The sequence below is a fragment of the Chenopodium album genome, chromosome 2 (genome assembly GCF_948465745.1).
Source record: "Chenopodium album chromosome 2, dcCheAlbu1.1, whole genome shotgun sequence".
Classification (NCBI taxonomy): Eukaryota; Viridiplantae; Streptophyta; class Magnoliopsida; order Caryophyllales; family Amaranthaceae; genus Chenopodium; species Chenopodium album.
In genome coordinates this window covers 5,965,628-5,991,911 of record NC_137835.1, presented here as the reverse complement: position 1 = coordinate 5,991,911, position 26,284 = coordinate 5,965,628, and the positions used below count along the sequence as shown (strand labels likewise).

Genomic DNA, 26,284 nt, shown 5'->3' with positions numbered 1-26,284 from the left:
GTAGTACTCATGAATTGTGAATAAAAATCAAATATATTAAATTTTGGGACAGAGAGAATAGTATAGTTCCCAAATTTATATGGGTATGGAGTAACTCATTATGTTAATTTGAGAGTAGAGGGGAAGAGATAAGGAATCCTCCTACTCTCAAGCATTTTGTAGCTAGTGGAGCTGAAACTCGTGACCTCAAGATCACAAGGTGAGTTCCCACCAACGCCACACTCTACAAAACACACTCTTAGACAATTCAAAACACACTTAGGCCCTGACGCCCTGTTCACATATTCTGTATTCACAAACATCATCCCAACAAATATAACTTCAAGTTTATGGAATTGCACCCTGCACCACACTCTTTTATGGGAAAATTTGCGGTTAGATCTGAAGTGCTTAAGATTATACTATATGATCCATATTCATAAAACAACTAATATATCACTAAATTAATACCACTGCATATTTATTTTGAAATTTAATAAACAATAATGTATTATTCATTCTAGCAATATTCTACTCCGTACTCTTTATTTGTGGTATTATAAGCAATCAAATTTAATACACAGAGCATCACAAGTAGCGAAATTCGAGTACATAAGAACGGATTTCACCATCGAGCACAAACCCAAATTCTGTTCATGTTAAGATTTAGTTGATATTTGCTGAAGAAATTCTTGATGTGATCTCCTGCAACCGTGGATCACCATTTTCCAAACTCACGCCATGAGGATCTTCTCTAATTGGAAGAGCCAAAACATTGAGTGAGCTCCATGCATTTGCAACTTTGCTGCTTATATCACTTAATGTTACTGCAAAAACTGCATCAAATCCACCTGCTCCAGGAATTCCAGCCAACAAGACACCCTCCATATCCATGGTAGTATCCAAAAGCTGAGTTTGTGAATCTGGTTCAATCTGTAATAAGAAGAATTATATAAATAGGTGTACTATATAACCAATATGACTGAAATTTTATATGTTTCTTTCATTGAGTGGCTTTGTATGCAACCGGAACAACATTTAAAGAGAATTTTAAGGGAATGAGAGCCCTTTGTCCATCTAACTCGATTTACCCCGAGGGACATGGGGCTTCTCATTTAGCAATCAAGGCGATATATAATGTACTGAAGGCATGTCAATAAAAGACTAAAAGTAAACATAAGATCATGATAGTCAATTAACACTTATTGGTTCACTTACACATCTGAGAGGCAGAGCAAGGAGGGAAAAATGCTACACATAAAAAATGAATAACTAGATAAAATCCTCACCGGAACACCAGCAGCTTCTCCCATCTGACGCATATGACCTCTAATGTCCAGCATAGCATTCCTAGCTCCTAGTAGTGCTTCAACGACTGCTTGCTCACTTGGGGCAACTGATTGTTCCATCCACTGTGTTCAGAAACTGTTAGATTCTTTTCTTTTTGGGTAGAAAGCAAACTCAATGGAAAATTCACAGTATTGAAGCAAAAAAGGTTTGATATGCAAAGATAAGAGAGATGCAGAAAACAACATAATAGATAACAAATCCATATTCCGTGCACTATTAATTCCTATACAACCAATCTTATAGAAGCATGTCTAACCAATTGATTCACGGAAAAAACCTATGACTCTATGAGAAGAAGTACTCCATAAGGCTCATAACCATGAACAACAGATATCCACTACGAAAAGTCTCTATTGGAACTAATGTGAACCCATGGACTTCTGCACCACTCAGCAATCATTAAATATTCACCAGGGGTTACCTTTTCTGATTTATGCTGGCAACATCTATCAATGATGCTGTCATATGCCATACGTTCTTCCTCTGCTAGTTTCTTCAACTTATTTAATTGTTTCTCAAGCATTGAATTTGCTTCTGACAATTTTGTGAATGTGTGAAGAGATTTTTCAGGTTCAGATTTCTGCCACCTCTTAACAGCACCAACCATTGATGGTGTGGAAGATCCACCACTTCCTGGCTCTCCAAGCAACTGCAAATGACAATAATAATCAAGAAGAGAACAACATAAAGCTTAATATTGTATAGTATGCCTCCAGCTGTCCAGAGTCTCCACACAATTCCTCTTCCATTAGAGCTTTTGGCTAACTAAATATAGGTTTAGGTTTAATGAAGATGAGGTTGAAGTCACCTGTGAGAGCTTTAGATGCAAGAGTTTGTGTGGAGCACGGAAATCACTTGGTACAGATTGGCTGGTGACTCATGGAAAAATGCAAGCCAAGGCCAGTCAACAGCCACTAAGAACGCCCGGCGATAATTGAGGAAGCAAGTCCATAAATGTCTCAGTTAAGGCAAGAGACTGCAGGCCTCCATAAACAAATTGACAGAGACACTCTTCATATCAAATGTTTTTCATGATTTATTTTATCGAATATGAAGTCTAAATGGATATCAGTTTCTTCAAGCCCTTATTCATGTAGTCCTTCTTTAAACTGATGTTATTTACTTATTTTATACTAGTATGAGAGGATTGAGCTGATGTTATCGAGCATCTCACAAGGAAAATGGCAATGGATAGGTCTCCAGTAAAATACAACATATCACAGGTGCAAAATAAATCTATCATCTGATCCCGTTTGAAGACAAGATCCAGTAGTAGCTTATAAACAAATAAAAGAGTTGAGCTACCCAATTAGCAATGGGGACCAGCCTTCACTAGAAAGAAGTTTAATAGAGAAACCGGAGGGTTTGCACGCTCATAAGGGTTGGAAGGGGAAATCAAAATAATGGAAGAAGCTACTTGTTCAGCACTTCAGCCCATATTAGGAACAAAAAAAAGAAGCAAAGCACATCAACCCTTATTTAGTATGTTTAGGGTGTCATTGTCTAATCACAACCTAAAAAATGACTAAATAGTACAAAAGCAGAAACACTAATGTATAGTTAAAACACAATTAATTTAGAACTCATTTAATGCTTAATAGCTGGGGTGGGGGAACAGAGATTAAGGAGGGTAAAAAAGCAGGGATAAAAAAGTGGGAGGATGTGTATGGGTCTAAGGAGGAAAAAGTTAGAGCAGAAAAACATTTGGAAGACAGAAAAGCGTTAAATATGAGTTTAAACATTCTCTTTTGGTATATGTCAACCTTGAGCTTACAAAAGAAAAAGGATTAGAAAGTACGAAGTATATAATAAGTGCGGGTAGACTAGGCCAAAGACAGCCACTAGTAAGAAAAGTACTTCCCCTACACACCCAAAGGGAGACCACACAATAGCATAACATCTATCTATATACAGATCAAAATAATACAATGTGCTATATGACCATTGGTTTCCTACCAAAACAAAAACTAGGGACAGTAATTGCCGTATATGCATAAAATCATGTATCTTGAGGAATCAAAACTAGCTATTAGTTCACAATGTACAGGAACCTGATAAAAAAATCAAATGTCTCAAAGAGGTGGAATGAATGCGATAATGGGTGAATCAATTTATTAATGGTAAAATCTACAACATGATAGTGAAAAGAAATGAAACAGAAAATGACGTTTTTGCTTAAAGTTTTAATCAACAAATCTGCCATGCTAAGAGATGAAGTCTCTACTTACAAGAGTCATTCTTGGTGGCAAAGCAAACCTAGTCATCTCATGATCCCACTTTCCTTCCATGACATCAACAATGACTTCATGAAGTAGTGCTCCTATCCCTGCAACCTAAAGATTCATGCAGACACTGTCATTTCTCCATTTTCCCTTTTATCTAGGATCAAAATACCTATGACACAGGTGGATCAAGATATATAATTCCATTAGAGAAAAAGATTGCATGCATATAGAACCTCAGCACATTTATTTACAAATGAGCACTCGATTTATATTTTGCTACTCCAAACCGATAAGATACTTTTACCTACTACATACAAGAATCTATGGAGAACATAAAATATCAAACTCACATTCTTATGATCTGCCCATTTAATAGTCCCTGTTTTAAGGGGCGTTTGGAAGAGCTAATCTTGAAATTCTCACTTGCCAAACAGAAATATGTCACTTTAAATTGCTAATGACAACCTGCCTTAGTACAAGCGTTCGCTATGAGTCTAGTAATCTAGTATAGTTCAAAGAGGCAGTCATATTGTATACAGCTAATTCATGCAAGGAATAGCACATACACTCAATGAATGTCTATTAAGAAAAGTTCAAGCCATATCTGTCCAAAACAGAATACACTTTCATCAACAAATTTGTCCTCTAGAAGTCTCAATAATCAACATACATCTCAGGTTCTCAACCAATAGCAAATCCTATCTACCAATTACTAACATCTAATAATTATCAAATAAATTAATAACTACTAATCCAAGAAAGGAGAGTATGAGAGAGCAAAAAGGGACCTGAGCAGATGATAGAACTTCTGGTGAAAAGCGGACATAACGTTGACTGCCATAAACTGCACAGCTAACATCAAACCCACTGCCAACTTTCCCTTGGGCAATGCAATGAGAAGTTTGAGCTATCATGTGCACTAGATCAAGATCAGCATTATTACTTTCCTGAAGATGACATACACCAAGATAATGAAGGAGAGCAGCAACCACTGCAGTCGTCATTGCTGCAGATGAACCCAATCCAGTTTTAGCAACTTCAGGTTTGCAATGTGCACCATTTGCATCGTTTGCATTGAAAGTAATTGAAGAAAAAGGAGGTAGTACAGACAATGATTCCGGGGTGAGAGGCAGTCCACGAGCTTCTAACTGTCAGACAAAGTGGAGTATTAGGATGACTCATCTACTTTATCTATGCCTCAAGAGTTAAACAATCAGCTTTTGCTAGGTAAATGCAATGACACATGCATAAAAAAAGAATCAGATGAGATTTAGCACCCCCCACACACTAAGACATCAGCTAAGCAAAATGATAGGTAGCCTTATCTCATGACATTCACTTTATAGGTCTGCATCTAAAGACAAGCCAAAGCTTGAATGGAAGTCAATGCTCTGATAAAAAATGAATATTCTTTTCAAATTATTTCATTGTTATCCATTTCATTGGGAACAATTTGGTCCAAAATAGAAACATTTGATTCTGCCATGGGTCATGAGTAAAAGATGATAAGGAGTACTAGAATGTGGAACAAAGCAACTACGGTACTTAAGCTGTACTTTTATTTATCTCTCCTATTAGCCCATCCGATATATCAGACATTGACAGTACAGGATTCACTACATTACACCTATCTCTTAATGTCTGCTCACATCAACACAATGTTCAGCTAATAGCTAGTGTTCACAGCATCAAACAAAGAATTTCCTAATGCAATTTGCTAGAATATTGAGATTTAGCAGCTTCAACTTCTTTATATAGTCAATCAGTATGCATAGAAAAAGGAACATTAGAAACCATAACTAAAAAACCAGCTCAGAAACATTTGTAAGATGCAAAAACAGCTGTCTCATTGAATGTGAAGAGTATAACTTTTCAGGTAATTGTGATTAACCTAATAAGACTCTCAGTCTCCCACAGAGTACAAATGATATGGTTGCTGGACTTCTGCTGGAGATTTTTTTTTATTTTTTTTCCCCCGTTCTCTACATTAAATCTGACATAAAATCTTAGCTACTTGTTCTTGATAGTTAAATCCTCTTGCCCAGATCAGCCTGGTTTCCTGCGTATGACACTATCAGCTGGTTTCTTGCCCAGATCTGCTTTAACATGGTCCCCAATTTAGAAGTAAATGGAAAGCCGTCACTTCTTGGCCAAACAATGCACTATGTCACTTTTCTAGATAACAACATTATGCACTCAAGTTTGATTCTTACTTTAAAATCATTACTGCTAATCATGACATACTTGGGGATGTATGATCGTACCAAGAAGTCAAAACAAAAGAGGAGAACTTGATAGAAAGATTTACTATACCTGATCCCGATATGAATAAAACTCATTGGCACCCATAATTGTGATATCAAGACCTGCATCACTAAGCCACTTAAGACATCACATTCAGGAAGCCCCAGCTTTATTTTAATAAAGTATAATCAAATATTGAAAACTATTTATCACCTTGTAAAAGGCGTTTCTGCAGTATATCCTTTTTATCTTGGCCAATCCTAGCATGGGCAGCTGCTATAACATACTGCACAGCTTGTTCCACAAAAGGGTTTCTTGCATCACTGAAATAAATGAATGATAAATTTATCCAGTGAACATCATATCATTGTTAGTTATAATCTGCTTCCACTGGCACTTAATATGGCAAAAGAAACAGCCAAATCTCATTAAGGAAATTCTCTGGCACAATATAAAAAATCTTGTTTTGAAAAATTATCAGAGAAGAATATAAAAAAAAATTGTGTTTTGAAAACTTATCAGAGAAGAATATAAAAAAAATTGTCAAAACAAATACAACTCTTATGGATATAAATTCATCCGGATATCTTCTAGATTTTGAATTTATTAAAAACTAGTTTTATCCTCGTGCAAATGCACGGATTTATAATAATAAGACTTGAAAATTAAAAAAAAAAAGTCAATTAAAATGGAGTTAGTTTAAATGAAATGGCTTATATGTAACATTTTTTATTTTTGAATTTGAATTCATATTATGTCTATCCTTAAAATTCTCATGTTAGATATATTATTTAAAATATTTTATAAATTATTGTAAGTTTTTATTCATTAAATTTTTTTATCATGTTATTTTTTAAGGGAAAAAAGAAATTTAAAAAAAAAGCTAAAAAATATTTGGGCGGGAAAATTTTTGTTGTGAATGTGACATGTGTACTTAAGGGATAACTCTGGTGATTACTTTAGTTTATAGTATAGATAAGGTGCTACCCTAAAATGAAAGCACATACATCAACCGACATACACACATACGGACACCTATTACACCTTCAGAAAAAAGAGATTGCTGGTAAAATCGGCCAAACTAAATCAGTAAAAATTGGTTCAACAAAATGATTCACCTCTGCACCTGGCCCATCACATCAATGATCATATTTCATACACTAACACTAGTAAATAATTCAACATTTGAAGCCTGAACAATGATTCTGTCATCTTTCAGAAGCTTTCATATGGTATATTCTCGTTAAACGAGGCCAGAATAAAGTGTTGAGCAGTATATTTTTGGCTGCACTGCATGCTAGTATTCTCAGTTTTACTATTTGATTGGGACACCTCCCATCATTCATTCATTCTATGATGCCATAATAATATCAGAATCAAGTGTGAAGTAATATGTCTTCTATCTAGTCAAAATGACTGCACAACAGCAAATTAAAGCAAACCTATCCCACATAACCTTCTCAACTGGCTTTATTGTAGTTTTCTTAGTGAAGCTGTGAGAGAGATACTACATTGGTTCCCAAAAAGTTATCTTCCTCAATATTAGGCTATTAGCTAATAGCTATTTTACAAAACATAAGCCAGTATCGGGAATGGAACTGTGCACGTAAGCTATAGCTCAACAATTGAAGAAGCATGGCACAATGAACTGTGAAGTAGATGAAAAAATGCATAAACAGATTAAGCACTAGTAATATAAATCTGAAGCGCTAAAAACAAGGAACTACTACCAACATGATGTGAAATCCATAGCAATCCAAAAGAATACTTGCCTTGATGAAACACAATGGAGAGTTAACTTCTTCATTGAAAATTTATACATCGTTTCCCTTGCAAGTTGAGGAGCTGTTAGCTTCACATCCATCCATGACTGAAAAGGGGCAAGGAAAAACTGGTAAGTTTGACAATAAAAGAAATAATTAAATCATTCCTCAATCCAGCAAGGTAACAAATTTTCATAGAAAAGACATGACAAGCTCTTCAGTATGCAATTTTCTGACTTTTAACATTAAGATTGAAGAATGCATAAACTCACTGGTATTGAAAAACTAGAACAAAAACCCTCTCATAAACAGTACACTGTATTGCTGTATATACTACTACGTATTAAAAGAATATCACATGAATCTTCAGCTACCATAGTTAATGAACACCCCCCCCCCACCCCCCGCGCAGGGCTGTCCCTAGAGTATAAAACTAGAATAGACAACAATACGAACTTGGAGAACAGGATAAAATTCTCCATTAATTTGTCAATTGAAGGAAAATTTATGAAAAAAAAAAATTAAAAAAATATATATAAAAGACAGCCAGTGTTATAAGAACTCTTCATTTCACTTTACTATTTTTGTTTAGGTACACAACAGTTGACACTCCAACATTGCTATTAACACTCCATTTTTCATATAAATTGGATTATAAAAAACTCAGACGGCAAAAAAAAAAAAAAAAAAATTATAATTATAAAAGACGAGTTCGACACTCACCAACAGTCCTACTCCTTCCTACATATCCAATATTCATAAGAAAATAGGACAAACAAAACACGTAATCCAGCCACCACATAGTCAACCAAGTACTAATATGAACAGATTCCACATACCCATGCCCAACTATCAGATTTAACTTCATCATAGATAGGCTTCACAATAGCATAAAACCGAGCATTAGTACTCAGCACCAGTCCGGCATTTGGTCTCTCCAAAACAAGATAGCCCCCGGTCATCAAAACTTTCCCAGGCGCAGAAGCAACTCTGTATATTACAAAGACATCAATCATATAACCACAATTAACAAAATGATAATGTCAATTAATTTACCCGTAGTTCCAATCAAGATTTAGCACACACTAAGAAATCAACCCATTAATCCATCATAGTAACTGACTGACTCTAATGAAAAGCATGAATTATCTCAGATGGTGCAAGTAAAACAATGTAAATTATAATAGAAAATCACTTACACTTCCATAATGTTGTTGAGCTTCTCGACTTTTGCAACAAGGGTTGATAATTTGTCTGCTAAGATAATCACCATTAATCAGAGGCAGATTCATAGAATTCAATCAAAAAAGCAAAATCCAATCCCACAGTCCAAATTGCAAATTACAACGAATTTGATTACTTCTCAATCCTATAATGTACATAATCGAATCATCAACAAAACGATAGTAACGAATGGAGGATCATTCATCTGAGGAGTGACTGAGTGAGTATCTCTACTGAAAAAGCTTAGAAGGCAAAGAGCTTTTGTTTGAAAATCCTAAAAATATAATTTTATTGATTTTCGGTTTTTTATTCTTGATCATTTCTGGGTTTTTTCAGGGTTAATTTAGATTGACTATTAAATGGGTTGTTTTCAATGATTTTGTGACAAATTGAGAAAGGAAGAAGCTGCACTTGGTCAAGAAATCGAACTCGAAGACGATTACACCGCCAGTATATTCCCTTTGTACCTTAATTATCTTATTCATCGTATCAAATATACTCCGAAATTGTTCGAAATTCAGTTAATCTACTCATTTGCTTAATTTCTTAAACTAAATCTATGCTTTTCCAAACATTATTCATCAACTCAAACCTTATAATCGATGATCAATGTACAGAAAATCAAGAATCAGAAATGCAAAATACAATATGTAATCAAATCACAGTTAACATTCAAGCAATTGAACTTGGCAAATACCAGTAAATCATAATAAAATTAAGCTTGTAAATTAACTCAAACATACAGAATCAATTAAGAAGCAATAAGAGGTGTAGCATTACCAACAACAATGGCGGATGAGCGGCGTTAAGTTCTGGCAGGCGTTGGAATTGGAGCAGAGTAGATTGAATCACTCACCAGTCACCAATCAAAATATTTTAGACTTTCTCCTTTTGATTTTGAAGCTCAAAATATTTGACTATGTTTCTAACTTTCTACGCCTATGTTTCTAACTTTCTACGCCCACGAGCTCCCCGTGAGATCGACCGTGCACAATTTTTATTACTCCCTCGGTCCCTCTCTTTTGGATTAATGTTCCACTTTAATCTAGAGTGGGCAAAATTCGAAACGAAAATTTGGGATAGTCTTTACTCGTTAGTGTTAAGGTTTTTTTTTTAGATTTTAACTAGCAGGTCAACATGACACGACACATTTACTGGAACAAGTTAGTGTTGAAAATCCCAACATGAAATTACACAAATCAATCTACCAATGGAAAAACAAAGTGGAATTATTAATAAATATAATGAACGAGGCTAATAATTTTTCAGATAATACGACAAGATTACACAAACCAGGCATGGAAAAAAGGGTTAGTGTCAAGAGTTTCCAACAAGTTTCATTAAAAGGGTCAATATAACACGACATGTTTATTAAATGGGTTTAGTTAGGAGTTGTTTGGTTAATTGGTTCATATTAGAAAAAGGGAATGACTTACAATAATGTTTGTTTTAATTTTTTAAACAATAAAAAGAAATCAAAGCCACGAAAACACCAATTCACTTCTCTCTCTTTTTCTCTATCCACTGCGAAAATCCCACCACCCAACCACCTCCCTACTCTTTGGCATCTCCCTTACCGAAACCCCCTTCCTCTCCCTGAAAATCTCTCTAAAAAATAAAATAAAAAATAAAAAACAAAACAAAACAAAACCTCTCCCACCCCTAAAACCCATAGGGTCTAGGGACAAGGGTAAAGGAGGGTCGATTGACAAATGAGGTGGGGATGGCTGGGTGGTTCGGTGGGTTGGGATAGGGGTAGATGGGGGTGATGGTATGGTGGTGTGGTAGTGGCTTAGGAAAAAGGAATGGAAAATCCTTAGAGGATGGGTAAGCAATATGGAAGACTTTAATTTTGGGGGAATGGGGAAGGAGAATGAAATACAAATAACAAAAAAGGTCTAACAAACATCATCAAATCAAAAGGAATAAGCACACTTGATTCTCATATCCTTTGTTAAATACTAGGGGTGAGCAAAATTTTCGGGTACCCGGAATTGGAATTGGAACCAGTATGGACCCGATGGTTCCAATTCCGGGTAATAAATTTAGGAACCGGTTGTAACCGGTTCCAATTCCAATTCTTGATTTTTGGGACCCGGAACCGGTTGGGTACCCGGTTACCCAACACATGATACTCTAAATAAGTTTTTTAATATAAAATTATGTTAAATGTATCTAGTTAGTAAAATAAAAAAATATATTTTTAATACCTAATATAAATAAAATATCTTAATGCACGTATAAATACAAGTGTTAAACGCTAAAAATTAAAATAAACTTAAATAAGTATTATAATTTATATTATATTTTAATAATTATTTACGTTTGTGGGTACCTGGAACCGGAACCGTTACCCGGTGGTTCCAATTCCAAGTTAAAGTTTAGGACCCGGTTAAACCAATTCCAATTCCGGTTCCGGATTTTAGGACCCGGTTTCAACCAATTCCGGGTCCGGGTCCTAAAATTTTGATCGGGTACCCGGTTTTGCTCACCCCTATTAAATACCCCTAACTAAACGATTCTTTAGTGCTGAGGCTCCTTAGCTTGTTTAATTTTGAACACGAACATGACACAACACAACATCATTGCCAACTTAACTCTGAAGGTACACATTTCTGTGTATTAATTTAAGTAACTTTAACTTATATATTAGTAATACATTCAATAAAAATATATATAAATCATATAGTAAAATGTTAATATTTGAAACTTTGTAGGCCAATTGACCAGATTGGTAAATAAAAAAGACTTTTAGCGATAATTTGGTAAAAAAACTTACTCCGGCGACAGTTTGGTAAAAAAAGCTAACAATATGCGACAATTTGGTAAAAATAATAAACTCTGGCGACATTTTTGACCAAAAAATCTATTTTTTTTCCCGACAAACTCTTTAAAAATCCTATTTTAATTTGTTTTGTGTTCTTAAATTTATTTTTTCCATTTACAATATTGAATTTACATGTCATTCCTTTTTATTTCCAACCCCTTTTTAAAAAAATTTCGTTAACAAGGGGTATGAAACTTAAGTGAAAATTGATACTTAACGTTTTTTTCTTCAAATTGTTATTTCCGTAAAAAAAGGGTTGGTAAAATAACAAGAAAAACAAACTATATTAAGCATTCGCGAGTAATTTATCGAATTTTTTTTTATTTTTTGGTTAAGTGTCGCCTGAGATTAATTTATTTACCAAATTGTCGCTTAAGTTTAGTTTTTTTTACCAATTTGTCGCCGGAGTAAATTTTTTTACCAAATTGTCGTTAAGGGTCTTTTTTATTTACCAATCTGGTCAATTGACCAAACTTTGTATTATGGAGTATTATGTTTATTTTTTTTTGGTGAAGCCGAGGGACAAGCCGCCAAGCCCTATTCAAGAAGAGAAAACAAATAACCAAAAGTTTGCTAACCAATCGGCTACCTTATTCGGAGTAGTATGTATTTTATTTATATCTTTTTAATTTTTACGATTTGACAATTTTTCTTTCCCAAAGAGTTTTCAAATGTACGGACCACAGAGTACTGTATCAAAGTCATAAACGCACAGTAGCCAAGTTAGGTGGTCGGATTCGGCGGAAGCCATGTTGCCACGTTTGCCAGGTTTCGAATCATATAGCGGACATTCTCACATTCATTCATTCCAACGAATTGGAATCTCTTGTACATCTTTCATGGCAGCTTACCTTCCTCAATCCACCAAACGTTGGTTTCTCACTCTTTCTCTCTCTTTAATTTTGTTGTTTATTTCTTTTGATCAATCTATGAATCCTATCGTTCAATTTGTGTACATTCAAATATTCTGTGTTTCAAATTGCTGCTAATTTGTAATTGAGATAGATTTGATGTAATGCTTCTTTTCAATTCTGTCATTATGATTTCCTGATTTTCTCTATATTATAGCTAAATTCATAGCAGAACCTAGCTTTAATTTCTGGGAATTCCAAATTACTGACATTTGTGTGAATTTAAGTGAAATTGATGGAGATTCTGAGTTAGGAATATTTGGGGAACATTTTAATTTATTTTATTTTGTAACAAGTAGTTCGAATACTCTTGAATTTGACGATGAATTTGAGTCAACTTGGGTAAGAGGATATAGGTAGAGGTGTAGAGCAATGCCCAGCTTCAATTACTTGATTTTGCAACAAAATATTTGTCATAGATGGTAATTTGAATCGTTATTGGAGATTGGTTTCCACGTAGCTGTTGATCGTGGTTCCTTTTTTTGGTTGATCGGGTTTATTTACATGCTAATCTTGGGGGTTTAGGTGACATTTATTCCATAGAGTAGAATTGGCTGTTTTGAGAGTTTGTCTTTGTTGACAATCTAGGTCATAGTCAGACACCGATATGAAAGTTTTAATAAAAATGGTGTATTATGGAATTTCTCCTTGGACTAGTGTGCTCCATGCCCAAACATCTGCTGATAGTCAACTTATACAATTGGGGTTTGCTGGCCAACTTAGGAAGTTAGGAAGAGCCGAAGAGGGAAGGGAAGTTAAAGATGAGTAGTCGTGCTAACCAAGTTGTATATGTGTTTGACGGTAATGAGTATGTTATTCATTACTTATGTTACCTACTACTGCTCAAGGAGTTGAGAAGTGTTTTGCAGTATGTGCTAAAAGAGTGCAATAAGGCCAATAACAAGTCTTATATAGTTTTCTCCTCCTTTATTTATCAACCTCCTTCTAATGATATATTGTTCTTACTTATTCGTATTTTGGCTTGAGATTGAACCCTGTACATATTTTTAGTGAGTTAAAGTTGCTTGAATGTTATCGGTCTGAATATCTGATATGTGACGAACTGATGATAGTAAATAGGGTACAGGGAAAAAAGGGCCAAGTCAATGAGCTTAAGACTAGTATTGTTATGGCTAAAAATGAGGGCAGGAAAAAGGGTTCTATATTCAGCCTACAGTGATTTCGAGTCTAGGTTGTGGCTATTTCATTAGTAGGCTGTGTCATCTACTTGCTTTGAATTGGAAATCTGTTCAATTTTCTTTTATGGTAACGTTTGAGCTTCCACATGATTTTGTCAACCTCATCTTTAGTAGATGCTATTGCTACATTACTATGTCATCTGGAAAGAGTTTTTTTCCCCTTGAAACCCTGTTATTTGTATCCAAAAGTCATAGTCACTCTAGCCAAATGTCTCCAAGCTGAACTTGCGCTGTGAATATTTTATTTATCCCCTCTCTCTCTCTCTCTCTCTCTAAAAGTGTTGGATCTGTTATCTATACTGTAATTAGATAGGCATAAAGTTTAGACATTAATAACCTAGGAGTAGTATTTGCATGTAGAGGTATAATCTGGGAACTTAGACTTCAATTACTGCAGAACTAAACAGATTCCCTTTGCATGCCATGAAGATCAAGTTTTTTATTTTCTTTTTCCTTTCTGAGTACAGGAAGCATGCAAATTGTTATTTCAATATCAAAATTCAAAACCCATAAATTTGAAAGAAAACTGTGTACTCAAATTGCTTATATAATATTTTACAAGTTTTTGTTTTTCCTTTCAGCTGCAACTTGCTAGTCCTAGTATATACATGTACGACTACAGCATATAAGCTCATTAGATATTTTTTTGGGGCGGGGTAAGACATGGTGTGGTTGTGGCTAGAATGCTTATGAAATGAGACCTATAGGACTATTGTATCTTAAAGATCCTTGTCCCTTACAAACAAGCCATGGAACCCATAGGGCACACGCTGGGGTAGCTTCACTGAGGCAACAACATCAAGATTAGGTGACTTTGCATCCATGACTAGGAACCTTGACTCTCCTGTAGTTTCATCATGAACATATGAGATAAGGTATCCTTCGTCCTCATCCGCTTTGGGATCATCTGGATTGGTTGCCACAAAAAATGGCTCACCTCCATAGCATCTTGGACCAAATATCCGGCTTGCCACTATACATTCCCGTCGATCTTGTGCCACCGACACATCCATCTTCACTACTCCTGTTATCTTTGGCATTGGATCTCCAATTGCTGCATAAACATACTTGTTCTTCTTCCCCAAATAGTTAGGATTAATGACTGTAAAGTCAAGGTTTCTAGCTGACATTGGCTGCCTGGAGACCACCCCTGTCTTGAGATCAATCCTGATCATCTCAACTAATGCATGGACAAGATCCATTCGTTCTAACGTGTGTTCAGCAGATATTATGTTTGGAGCCACTATGACAATGGCTTCGTTTCCATCCTCATTGACCTCATCCCATGCATTGGTGGCATGTATAAGATTTAATCCTGGCACATCAAACCATCTCATATCCCTCTCATCATTGGCATACCTTGGAATCACTCCAATTCTTGATACCTTCGTTGGGTCCAAACCCACTGGTGATCCACCTCCTAGGATCATTTCAGAAGGGTTCATTGTAATTTGGATATCTGGAAATATTGCATACTTTTTTGTAATAGTAAAGTCGTGAAGGAATGAGGGACTCGTCATTGAATAGATGGGCACATCAGCTTGTTTGTTTCCCTTGGAATCAAATCGGAAGTAGGTGAGAAATGGTGGCATAGGACCATAACGGAAGGCAAATGCCTCTCCTGTCTCTAAATCAACCTTAGGGTGAGCAGTCATGCTCATGAAGAGCTTTCCTTCAAAATCGTTGCGGCCAACAGTTTGAATGTCTCCATTTGGAGTCAATTTGACCTCATATGGGAGGTCTGATTCACCCAGAGCATAGAGCTTGTTGCCAAAGAAGGCTAGGCTAGTGTTGGCTAACCCAATTCCGTTGCTTGGGTTATATTGCCCAGCAATCATTCTTGCAGCAGCTAGTGATCCCCGAGCTGCAGATCCTATAAGGCCATTGAACCCTGAGAAGACATTGGGTAAAATACTGGATCCTGCTTCTCGCTCAATTTCATACTTGTATGTCTTGACATATCTACTACACAAGATGGCCTTGCCATTAGAAATGCGAATGCTATGGAGCATTCCATCCCCGTCAAACAGGTGATAGGGCCCACGGGGAAGAAACTGTGGGTTGGGGCCATTGCGGATGTAGGCCCCATCAAGGCACGAGGGCAGGGCACCCTCTTCAATCTCACATTCTGTAGGAGGGAGCTCTTCCACCGGAGCAAAATTATCTGAGAGGATAAACCTCGGGTCAACTGATGGTCGCGTGGGAGGATCAATGAACTGATTGATAATGTCATCTAGTGTATTTAAAAATGTTGATGGGAGTGATTGTTGTGTTTTATACCTCCTTTCTGTGGCTGTTGGCAAGGGGGTGCTTTTAGGCTGAGTTTCAGTGGTAGGTGAAGGAGATGATGATTTTGGAGCTTTGGTATTTTGGGATGTTGGTAATGAGGACGGGATGGTGGGTGTAGGTGATGAATTTATGGCTCCCTGAGGCTTATCTTCGATTCGCACCGAAGAGATGTAAATTCGAGGGGGTGATGATGGGTGTCTAATTAGAACATTAGGGACCTTTGTATGTGGTATTGATGAGAGGAAGGAAGAAGAAAAAGAATCCATCAGGGTGAATGTAACTTCTTAAGATTTTTTTTTTTTTTTTTTTAAAATAAAATAAAATTAGAGAGAGCTGTCCCTTCCAAGGATGAGAAACTCACTTGTGTTCATAGAGCTTTTATAATGTGGAAGTATAGTTGAGCTTTTTTTCTCCCTAAAGTTCCTTATTCATGCATTTTTCATCTGCTCAATTATTCCCAACTGCACTAAATATGACAATTGACATGTTGAGAAACAATGTCCTCTCTCTCATTTCTGTTGGTTTTGAAGAAATATCGTAGTGGGGACCAATATCATGTCTTTCTCAACTGTGGCTAATTTGCTTACTTGTTTGGATAGCATAAAGCAGTGCAAGAATATCTAGCTTTTGTGTTGTAAAATCAATTCCTTGTCAAATTATGTCCACCTTGAATCATAAGGTTTATCTTTAGTAAATTGACGTGTTTTCGCCCGGGGACCCATTTCGCAATGCCTTCAACCATATGCATATGATGTAGGTGAAAGTTTAGGTTTAGCAAATTAATTGAGAAAAGGACTGTTTCTTGGAGCTCATTGATCCGTCTATCTATCATGTTAATGGAAGGTTAAAGCTCCTGAATCCATCTTATATTTTCCTAGAACATAAATGTTATATTTTGTATTTCACAAGGAGATCTATCAGTTACAAAAGCGTGTTTCTCTAGGTTTAGTAGCTGAATCATTACTCTTTTGCATATCCCCTTTTCTGGGTTTGCTTATTTTGTAAACTACGAAGTATTTTCCTTTTATAGGTAAAGTGGCCACTGAGAAATACATAGTACTAACGTGTATCCTTAATTAAGGTATGAAATTTAAATTTATGGAAGTGGTGATACTGAGTATGATGTCTATAGTAGAACATACAAGTATGTGTTACCAAGTTAAAAACAAAAACTGTTTGATGTTCATGATAAACATGTCACTGGTACCTGTTAGCTTTTCTGAGTATGTGTTACCAAGTTAAAAACAAAAACTGTTTGATGTTCATGATAAACATGTCACTGGTACCTGTTAGCTTTTCTGTGTTACCTTGCTTTCTTGTAATATCCTGTATTTTTTTACTATTTTTTATGTTTTATTTTTTAATGTATATAATATGCTGCTTTCTTGTTATAATACATCCTGTAGGAATTTTAGTTTCATAAATTTTAAGATCAGTCAATGTTAGACTGATAGGATATTGATCACCTGAAGAACACTTATGGACATAAACCAACTTTAGAATGCTTTTTCCAGAGAATATACTGAAAAGTCTGGTTCCATTGTGTGTGAATCCTGTTTTTTCAATCTCTTCGTAGAATACATACGAGATTACTGGATATTTCCATTAACATTTTCTGGTTCCTGGCAGATTTTGATGATATTTCATTTTTGTGAATGATATGCAGCCTGTCTATTAATGCATGAAAGGGATAATGTCGTTGCTATATCAAGCGATGACAGGGGAATTAACAATGTCCTCTCCTCCGAGTTTGTTGCCCTCCTGAATATCATAGTGGGGGACCAGGAATTTGGTTTAGCCAAATCTTCAGTTATTTGCCTAATTGATTGGCCAAATAGCCCAACACAGGCTTGAAGAATTTTCAGAGCAAGGAGTTGTTAATCTTTTCAGATTTTACCTGTTGCAATTCATCCTCGGCCCTTTCGGTTGAGTCGTTGTACACTTGTACTGGATTGCACTAGCCAAAGGTAACATGGTAAGCCTGTGTACATATGAAACTAAAAAGTCCTTGTAAATTTAAGAAAAAAAGGAAATTTGGTGTGTACTCTTTTTTCCACCATTTTTACCAAACATAGTGGTCCATTACTCATGCTTTAGGTAATGCTTATTGTTTTGTAACTAATGCTTATTGTTTTGTAACTCGCTGATTGCTTGCTGTTGCATGGACGCAAACAACATGTTGAGAGTGGCTTATAACTCGCTGATTGCTTGCAGTTACAGCGACGCAACCCGGAGAGAGTGGCTTATGCTTGCAGCTCCAAGTATGTGTGATGGCTTTTGTAAATTTCATTTTGCATAGCAAAGGGAAATTTACCAGTGTCCTAATTTTTTACCATGATGTATTCATGATGATATCGCGTCACCATCAATATAATACAGTTAGCACTATGGACAATGTTGTACGAAAGTGGGGTATTCCTTAGCTTATAATTTATGTGGTTGATGCACTCATGCATATGAACCATTAATTTGCTGCAAGTGCAAGAGATATTTATAATTTGTTGAAATTTTGCTACCAGTGAATAACATTTTAACATGTAAATGATTGTCCTTTGAATAGGGATAATTATTGTCGGTCCATTTCCTCTAATTTTGTTATTTTTAAGAAGTACTATAGAGGAAAGACTGTCTTTGGAGGCCTTATTCTTGTCATCAATTGAATTGAAGCACATGCCTATATTTCTTTGCGAGTAAAGCTAACCGTTGAGGATAACTGACTTCAAATTATGTCGGCAAGACATTATATTTGCACTTATTGTCAATTAGATTTGGGATGGAATCATAAAATTTTAGTAATCTATATTAGACTTATAGGAGGTTTTTTGTACTCATAACTATATAGTCGATAATATATCTTTCTCGGTGTTAACCAGAGGATTTGCATGTTTACTATAAGAATGTAACCATCGAACTTATATCTCCGATTATTTAATGTAAACATATCCGTTTAGGATAAGGGACTGATTTGAGGTTATTTCTTTTCAAATCTACGACTAATATTCTAACCACAATAATTCCTAAAATGCATTATTTTAGCTGACCTTAAAAAAAAAATGAATTTATCACCCATTGTTCCTATCACATCACTCCCATCACCTATTATTGAAAAAAATTGAAATAGTATTTTTGGATAATAAGGAAATAATTGAGGCGGTGATGAGGCCTAAAAAAGTTTAGTATCAAGTCATTTTGTTGCTTGGGCCATCTATTTAAAACTTGAAAGCAAAGGCTATGTCTTACTTGGATTTGATTTTTGCATCACAGGGGAATTCATAAATTACAAGTCACAATTCACAACCACATATGACATTGATAATAGAGTTTAAGACGTTTAGCTTTAGGCTAGTCATGAGAAAACACAATTCAAGTTATTCTGTTCTTATTTAATTGAAATTTGGGGGGACTAGGGATATTTCACTAGGGGTGAGCATGGGACGGGTACCCGTATGAGCATGGGACGGGTACCCGTACCGTTAGTAATAACGGTTCGGGTACCCGATAACCAATATCACTAAAAGTGATATCCATAACCCGAACCGATAAGTTCGGGTACCCGGACTTCGGGTACCCGAATTTTCGGAACGGTTATCGGGTACCCTATAAAGTATCCAATAGTGATAATTAAACTTAAAAAATTAGTTATTATGATATTTTTTAACACTAATTAACAACAATACCACATGATCTTGACCAAATTATTAATAACATTACTAATTATTGATATTTATAGTGATTATGAAGTAATGTAAGAGTTTAAATATTGAAAAGATAGATTTAAGTAGGAAAAAAAACAAAATAATTGCTTATCGGAACGGAACGGGTACCCGTTAATTTTAAAATGATACCCAAAAACCATACCCGATAACAAATTATCGGAACGGATACCCGAACCGTTATGGTTATCGGATCGGGTACCCTAATTTTCGGAACGGTAACGGAACGGGTTTTCGAGTTTTCGGGTAGTTTTGCTCAGCCCTATATTTCACGAGAAGAGAAGGAGAGTCGAAGAAAAAAAATAATTTTTTTTATTATGTGAATTGGGAGAGTTTGACTAAGGTTTAATGACATATTGACATATTTGTACTAGGCACTTCTCATTATAGTAACTAGTGTCATTGTGGAAAATTTTTATTTCAAAAGAATATCTGATAAAGCACAAATACATCATCATAGAGGACACACCTACTGACTTACATACGTATTTGATACAAAAAAAAAAAAATAAAAAAAATTGTTAATTCGTTTGAACACCAGGGCACAATTTGTCGTGGGTTCTTGCCTATCATTAGACTTGTCATATTAACAATTTTTAGGCTTTTTTTTAATGGCTTTACAACGCTCTTGTATTTACTCTCTTTCAAAAATTTGTAGTCTCTCTATCTCTTTATTTTTCTCATTCATTATTGTCCTTTTTTTTTTTTTTTTTTTTTTTTCTGGAAACATCTCTTCACTATTGGCTTGAACTTCTTGTATTGCTTGTTTTAAGTAACTTGGAAGTGTAAATACCCTACACCATTTTAGAAGTAATTTACTATAGAAAAGGTCAAAAATCTAAAAAGTACCCATACTATGATATTACATGATTTTGTATGATTGATCATGAAAAATATTTGTACAAAGTTCAAATTCACATCATATAGGCAAACAATCAATTACTAAATTCACATAAAAAAAGCTCAAATCACACGGTTCAGATACATCAATCTAGGAAAAAATGCTCTCTCCAAGAAACCCTTCGAACCCTAAGGAAACCTCGAACTCAACTGAAGAAAGGGATCAATTGATCCGGTCTAATAAAAAGCCGAAAAGAAAAATCACGCAATTCATCTTTTATAGAGATCCTAATGAAGATGAACAAATGGCTGAAGCCCCTAGAGAGAAACAAAACCCTATTTATGCTGCAAATAGGGGAGAGTATATGGGAATGAATTTGAACAATCACAACATGGGATTGTCATTTAGAGATCTGACGAAAATGGATTCGAGGCAGGAATCGTCCTTCCCAATGAACTTTGAAGGAGATGGCGAGGAGGAAGAAATTTCTGATGATGAAGACGTTCCTGAGGAAATCCTTAATGATGAAAGATGTCCGGTAATCCAACTAACTAAAGAAGAGAAAAGACAACTAAGGGAACCATGGAAAACATCTTTAATCATTAAGATGTTTAGTGGAAGAATGGGGTATATGGGATTGATACGGAGGCTGAAAAAGAAATGGAACATTAAAGGGGAACTCACCCTCACTGACATAGGGTGTAACTACTACATAGCAAGATTTTCTAGTCATGCAGATTATAACTATGTCCTTACTCAAGGCCCTTGGCTTTTGGATGACAATTACTTGACAATAAGGAAGTGGGTTCCCAACTTTGTCCTAGATGAATCTCCAATCAAGGTTTTAACTGCGTGGGTGCGTATTCCAAATCTTCCAGTGGAGTATTTTGATATCAATTTTCTCAATAAAATTGGTTCGAAGGTGGGAAAGGTACTTAGAGTAGACAAAACAACTGCTCAAGCTGAGAGAGGACAATTCACAAGGCTAAGTGTTGAAATTGATTTGTCTAAGCCTTTACTCTCGAAATTCTGGCTTAAAGGGCGAATTTGGAGAGTACAATATGAGGGAATAAGGATGGTCTGCTTCAAGTGCGGTAAATTGGGACATGTGGAAGATGAATGTCCTTTGGCTCGGGTAGAGGGTGAAAATTCTTTCATCAATGTCCATGATAACCCTTTACATGACCATAATCCTAAACCTGAAGAGAAAGAAGACTTTGGATCGTGGATGTTGGTTAAAAAGCCATCGAGGAAAAGGAAACCACGCATTGACAAGCCTGAGGGAGGTGGTGTGAAAGCTAATGAAGGGGTGCACAAGGTGGCTGAACACCGAGATACGGTGGATGGGAGTGGAGGAGCTATTTTAGGAAAGAATATTCCTAATAATCATGCTGGAGTAATTCAAGGGAGTGGTTCAAGATTCGATATCTTGAATGAGCAAGTTGAGGGAATTAAGGAGATAAATTTGGAAGCTGAAAATATGGGAGAAGATTTTATTGAGATAGAAGATGATAATGATGGAAATAATATTTCCACAATTAACTTAGGGGATATATCTCAACAAAATATTCAAAAAAAAGATTCTTTTGTTATTGGCCATGACAAAAATACCTCTTTGAATTCTCAGAAATTCAAGCCCAAAAAGGTAGCTTCGAAGGTCTATCAAGAGAAAATTAAGAAAGTTGTGCAAAATAATGCGACTCCCTTAGCAGATATCACGAACAATAGGGCTGAACAAGTTAAGGAAAGTGGTATTTCTCACTCCCATATTGTACAACAATCTGAAGTGAACCCCAAAGCTAACCTCGTGCATTCTTCCAAAGCAATCAACAAGCCAAAAGAAGCTATCGAACAGACACACCAAGCCATCAAGAAGCTAGATCCCAGCCTAACACATGTCTCGAACTCCTTATCCAATTCTTTTGCAAATTCCCCAGGAGAAGATAATATGTATAGGGACCTTGAGGGATCAACCGTACCTAGTGTCAATGTGCCCCATGATCCACGTGATGGAGGTACAATTGGAATCGATGCTACCACCAATTTCGAACCCTTCGGAACTGGTGGCTACGCTGAAAATACCCAATGAGCTTCAACGCTTGCTGACTTTGCTAAGACAAGCTTATGTCTCCTCCCTTCCAAACATCCCAGTTTTTATGGAAGATAGTATTCCCAATTTAAATCCGGACTCGTTACCCATAACTTGTATGGTATGGAACGTACAAGGAGCGGGGAATAGGAATTTTATCTCAACACTTAAAGATGTTGTATGCACGAATAAACCCGATGTGCTTGCATTAGTTGAAACGCACATGGGTGGAGAACAAGCCACCAAGATAGCCTCGATTTTAGGTTATAATGGTCACTCAAGGGTGGATGCGGTTGGATTTAGCGGAGGCATCTGGGTATATTGGAAGAAGGAACTTGTTACTGTCAACCCCATCATCCAACACAAACAGCATATCACAATGGAAATAACTCGGGTGGGTGCAACACCTTGGTATTTTTCAGCGATCTATGCTAGTCCTGACCCTTCTAAACGACAAGAACTTTGGAAGGATCTTCAAGAATTTGCTACAACTCATAATAAACCTTGGCTTATGGCCGGAGATTTCAATGATACTCGTTTTCCGTCTGAGAGAAACAAATCTTGCAATGAGACTAATCGAAGGTCGAGGTTGTTTAATGAGTGGGTGGAAGAAATGGATTTGTTAGAGGTTGAATTTTCTGGTGCTCTTCACACTTGGACAAGGGGGAAAACTCTTGAGACTAGGCAGAGTGCTCGCCTCGACAGAGCTCTCTGCAATGGTGATTGGGCAGTTCGATTCGATAAGGCTGCTATGAAGCATTTACCTGCGATTCATTCAGACCATTGCCCCCTTTTTATCTCCCCTAATGGCTTTGTTCCCATGCAAGCATTGCATAGACCTTTTCGGTTTCAGGCTACCTGGCTCACCCACGAAAAATTTAAAGAATTTGTGGCTGAAAAGTGGGATGCGCAAGGGGATTTAATGAATTCTTTGAGCAAGCTTTCGACAGACCTTCAACATTGGAATAGAGATGTGTTTGGCAACATTTTTAAGCTGAAAAGAAACCTTCATGCCCGCATAGCTGGAATTCAGAAGAAACTTGCAATTAAGGTGGATAGGGGTCTTATAAAATTGGAAGCACGGTTGAGACGCGAGCTTGATGAAATTCTTGAAAGAGAAGAGATCCTATGGTATCAAAAGGCTCGAATTGATTGGTTGAAGCATGGTGATCGCAATACTAGATTTTTTCACCTTAGTACGATAGTGAAACGGTGGAAGAACAAAATTGAATCTCTTAAAGGTCCTAATGATACGTGGACACAGGACAAGAATGAGATTAAAGACCACATAGTCAATTACTTCTCAAACCTTTTTACTGAGGAGGGAGAACCGGATTGCTATGATTTACCCCAAGACATTTTTCCGGAACTCTCATTGCAAGACTGGAAAGCTCTCACTCTGCCATATTCGAGAGTAGAAATTGAAAAAGTTATCAAGGAAATGGGTGCGTTAAAGGCCCCAGGCCCAGATGGTTTCCAGGCACTTTTTTACCAAAAAAATTGGGAAGATGTGGCTGAAACGGTGTATAATACCATCATCCCTATTTTGGAAGGCAAAGGTTTACCGGAGCATCTTAATGACACCTTTATAGCCTTGATCCCCAAAATTGAGCAGCCGAAACTTGCATCACAATTCAGACCTTTAGGTTTGTGCAATGTGGCCTATAAGGTGGTTACGAAGGTCCTTGTTAATCGTCTAAAACCTGTTTTACCACATGTTATCTCGAATACTCAAGCAAGTTTCGTCCCGGGGCGACAAATTACAGATAACATTGTGATAGTCCAAGAGGTTATACACACTATGCGGAGAAAACAAAGTGGAAAGGGTTATATGGCTATTAAGATCGATTTTGAGAAGGCGTATGATAGATTGCGTTGGTCTTTTATTCGTGATACGTTGGTTCAAATGAACTTGCCTATATTCATGATTGAATTAATCATGGAATGTGTGACTACGGCTTCACTTCAAGTATTGTGGAATGGGGAACCGTCAAAGAGTTTTAAACCGAGTAGAGGGATTCGCCAAGGCGATCCCCTTTCCCCCTTTCTCTTTGTTATGTGTATGGAGAGATTCTACCAAACAATTGAGGAGTCCATTATCCAAGGAAAGTGGAAACCGATTCGGGCAAGTCGCAATGGTCCTCTTCTATCAAACTTGTTCTTTGCGGATGACATAATTCTTTTCGCAGAAGCAAGTGAGGATCAAGCAGCTATCATTCACCACTGATTAGACCGTTTCTGCCAAGCCTCAAGACAGAAGGTCAGTTTGGCAAAGTCACGAGTGTACTTTTCAAACAATGTTGATATTGCTTCCCAGCAGTCGATTAGTGATGCCTTACACATGGAAAAAACTGAAGACTTGGGGATGTATTTGGGCATGCCAACCTTGACTAGCCGTGTAACATTAGATACTTACAACCATCTTTGTGAAAATATTGATCGGAGGCTAGCGGGATGGAAATCAAAATACCTATCTCTAGCGGGTCGTATTACTCTTGCTAAAACTACCATCTCAACCATGGCTATGTATTCGATGCAAACGGCCAAAATTCCTCGGGGAATTTGTGACAAAATTGATAGAAAGAGTGGTAATGAAGAGTATAGAAAGGTTCACCTGTTATCTTGGGAAATGTTACAAAAACCTGTTGATCAAGGAGGTATTGGCATTGTTTCGGCTAAACAAGCCAACGCAGCTTTTTTGACAAAACTTGGGTGGCGTGTCTTAGCAGAACCTAATGCGTTATGGGCAAGAGTATTAAGAGCAAAGTATTGCAAAGGGAGGTGTGACATTGACATGTTTGAGCCCAAGGTGGGAATGTCGAATGTGTGGAGTGGCATAACAGATAATGCTAAGGTTATTGGTGAGGGTACACGTATTGCAATTGGGGATGGTACTCGTACTCTGTTTTGGGATCATCGATGGTGCACGGATAAACCCCTGTCTGATCTAATCACGCAGCCTTTACCTGATGAGATTGCTGGTGCTACTGTCAATGAGATGTGGGAAGAGGATTCAGGTTGGCGTTGGGATATTTTTTCCCCTTATTTGGATGCTGACACTTTGAAATTCATTCAAAGTCATGTTGTGCGAAAAGATCCCAATTTAGGTGATCTGGTTTATTAGAAGGATGGTTTGAAGGGTCGATTTACAATTAAATCGGCTATTAGAATTATGAAGCATGGGACTGACATCATAGATGAGGAATGCTGGAATGTGGTGTGGAAGGCTCCGGTACAGCAAAGAATAAGGGCGTTTATGTGGCTTACCTGTCATGAACGTTTGCTTGGTAATTTAAATAGATATAAGAGGAAGCTTGCCCCTGATTCGAAGTGTTTTATCTGTGGCGCTGAAGAAGAGACTAACCTCCACATTCTGAGGGATTGTCCTGCAGCAAGAGTTGTTTGGAGGAAAACGCTTACCCCTTCAATTAGACATCAATTTTACAGTGGCAACATCAAAGAGTGGATAGTCAAGAACATGAAAGACCCTGATCAGAATGATGCTGAAAGTTGGGTAATTTATTTTGGGGTGACCTTATGGTGGATATGGCGTTGGCGCAACGCTTATGTTTTCAACAAAAGGGATGAGCTACCGTTTGATTTTTGTGCCTTTCTACAAGTTCGTCATGA

General features: G+C 36.6%; 2 protein-coding genes and 1 long non-coding RNA gene across 6 annotated transcripts; 1 reads left to right on the top strand and 2 right to left on the bottom strand.

Annotated features, from left to right (window-relative positions):
* Positions 1 to 433: 433 nt before the first annotated feature.
* LOC145594261 (phosphomevalonate kinase, peroxisomal-like) lies at positions 434 to 9,715 on the bottom strand. Of its 2 annotated transcripts, none has more exons than XM_081650604.1 (11): positions 9,566 to 9,715; positions 8,761 to 8,818; positions 8,401 to 8,551; positions 7,571 to 7,668; positions 6,012 to 6,121; positions 5,868 to 5,920; positions 4,343 to 4,702; positions 3,558 to 3,662; positions 1,751 to 1,978; positions 1,269 to 1,391; positions 434 to 912 (listed from the first exon to the last, which is right to left on the bottom strand). In XM_081650604.1, the coding sequence occupies exons 2-11, from the start codon at positions 8,766 to 8,768 to the stop codon at positions 646 to 648; spliced, it is 1,503 nt and encodes a 500-aa protein (XP_081506730.1). In that variant the 5' UTR covers positions 8,769 to 8,818; positions 9,566 to 9,715; the 3' UTR covers positions 434 to 645. The 2 variants fall into 2 exon arrangements, with proteins under 2 accessions (XP_081506730.1, XP_081506725.1); XM_081650599.1 differs by having other exon boundaries at positions 8,761 to 8,815; positions 9,566 to 9,688.
* Positions 9,716 to 12,304: 2,589 nt separating this feature from the next.
* Positions 12,305 to 18,591, top strand: LOC145594252 (uncharacterized). Of its 3 annotated transcripts, none has more exons than XR_014102828.1 (3): positions 12,305 to 12,482; positions 17,678 to 17,986; positions 18,226 to 18,591. It is a non-coding gene; the product is annotated as an uncharacterized LOC145594252 (long non-coding RNA). The 3 variants fall into 3 exon arrangements; XR_014102830.1 differs by lacking the exon at positions 12,305 to 12,482 and adding an exon at positions 16,838 to 16,854; XR_014102829.1 differs by lacking the exon at positions 12,305 to 12,482 and adding an exon at positions 17,074 to 17,092.
* LOC145594245 (putative carotenoid cleavage dioxygenase 4, chloroplastic) lies at positions 14,237 to 16,480 on the bottom strand. Its single transcript, XM_081650583.1, has one exon. It carries the CDS (start codon positions 16,275 to 16,277, stop codon positions 14,442 to 14,444), a length of 1,836 nt encoding a protein of 611 aa, XP_081506709.1. The 5' UTR covers positions 16,278 to 16,480; the 3' UTR covers positions 14,237 to 14,441.
* Positions 18,592 to 26,284: the final 7,693 nt, after the last annotated feature.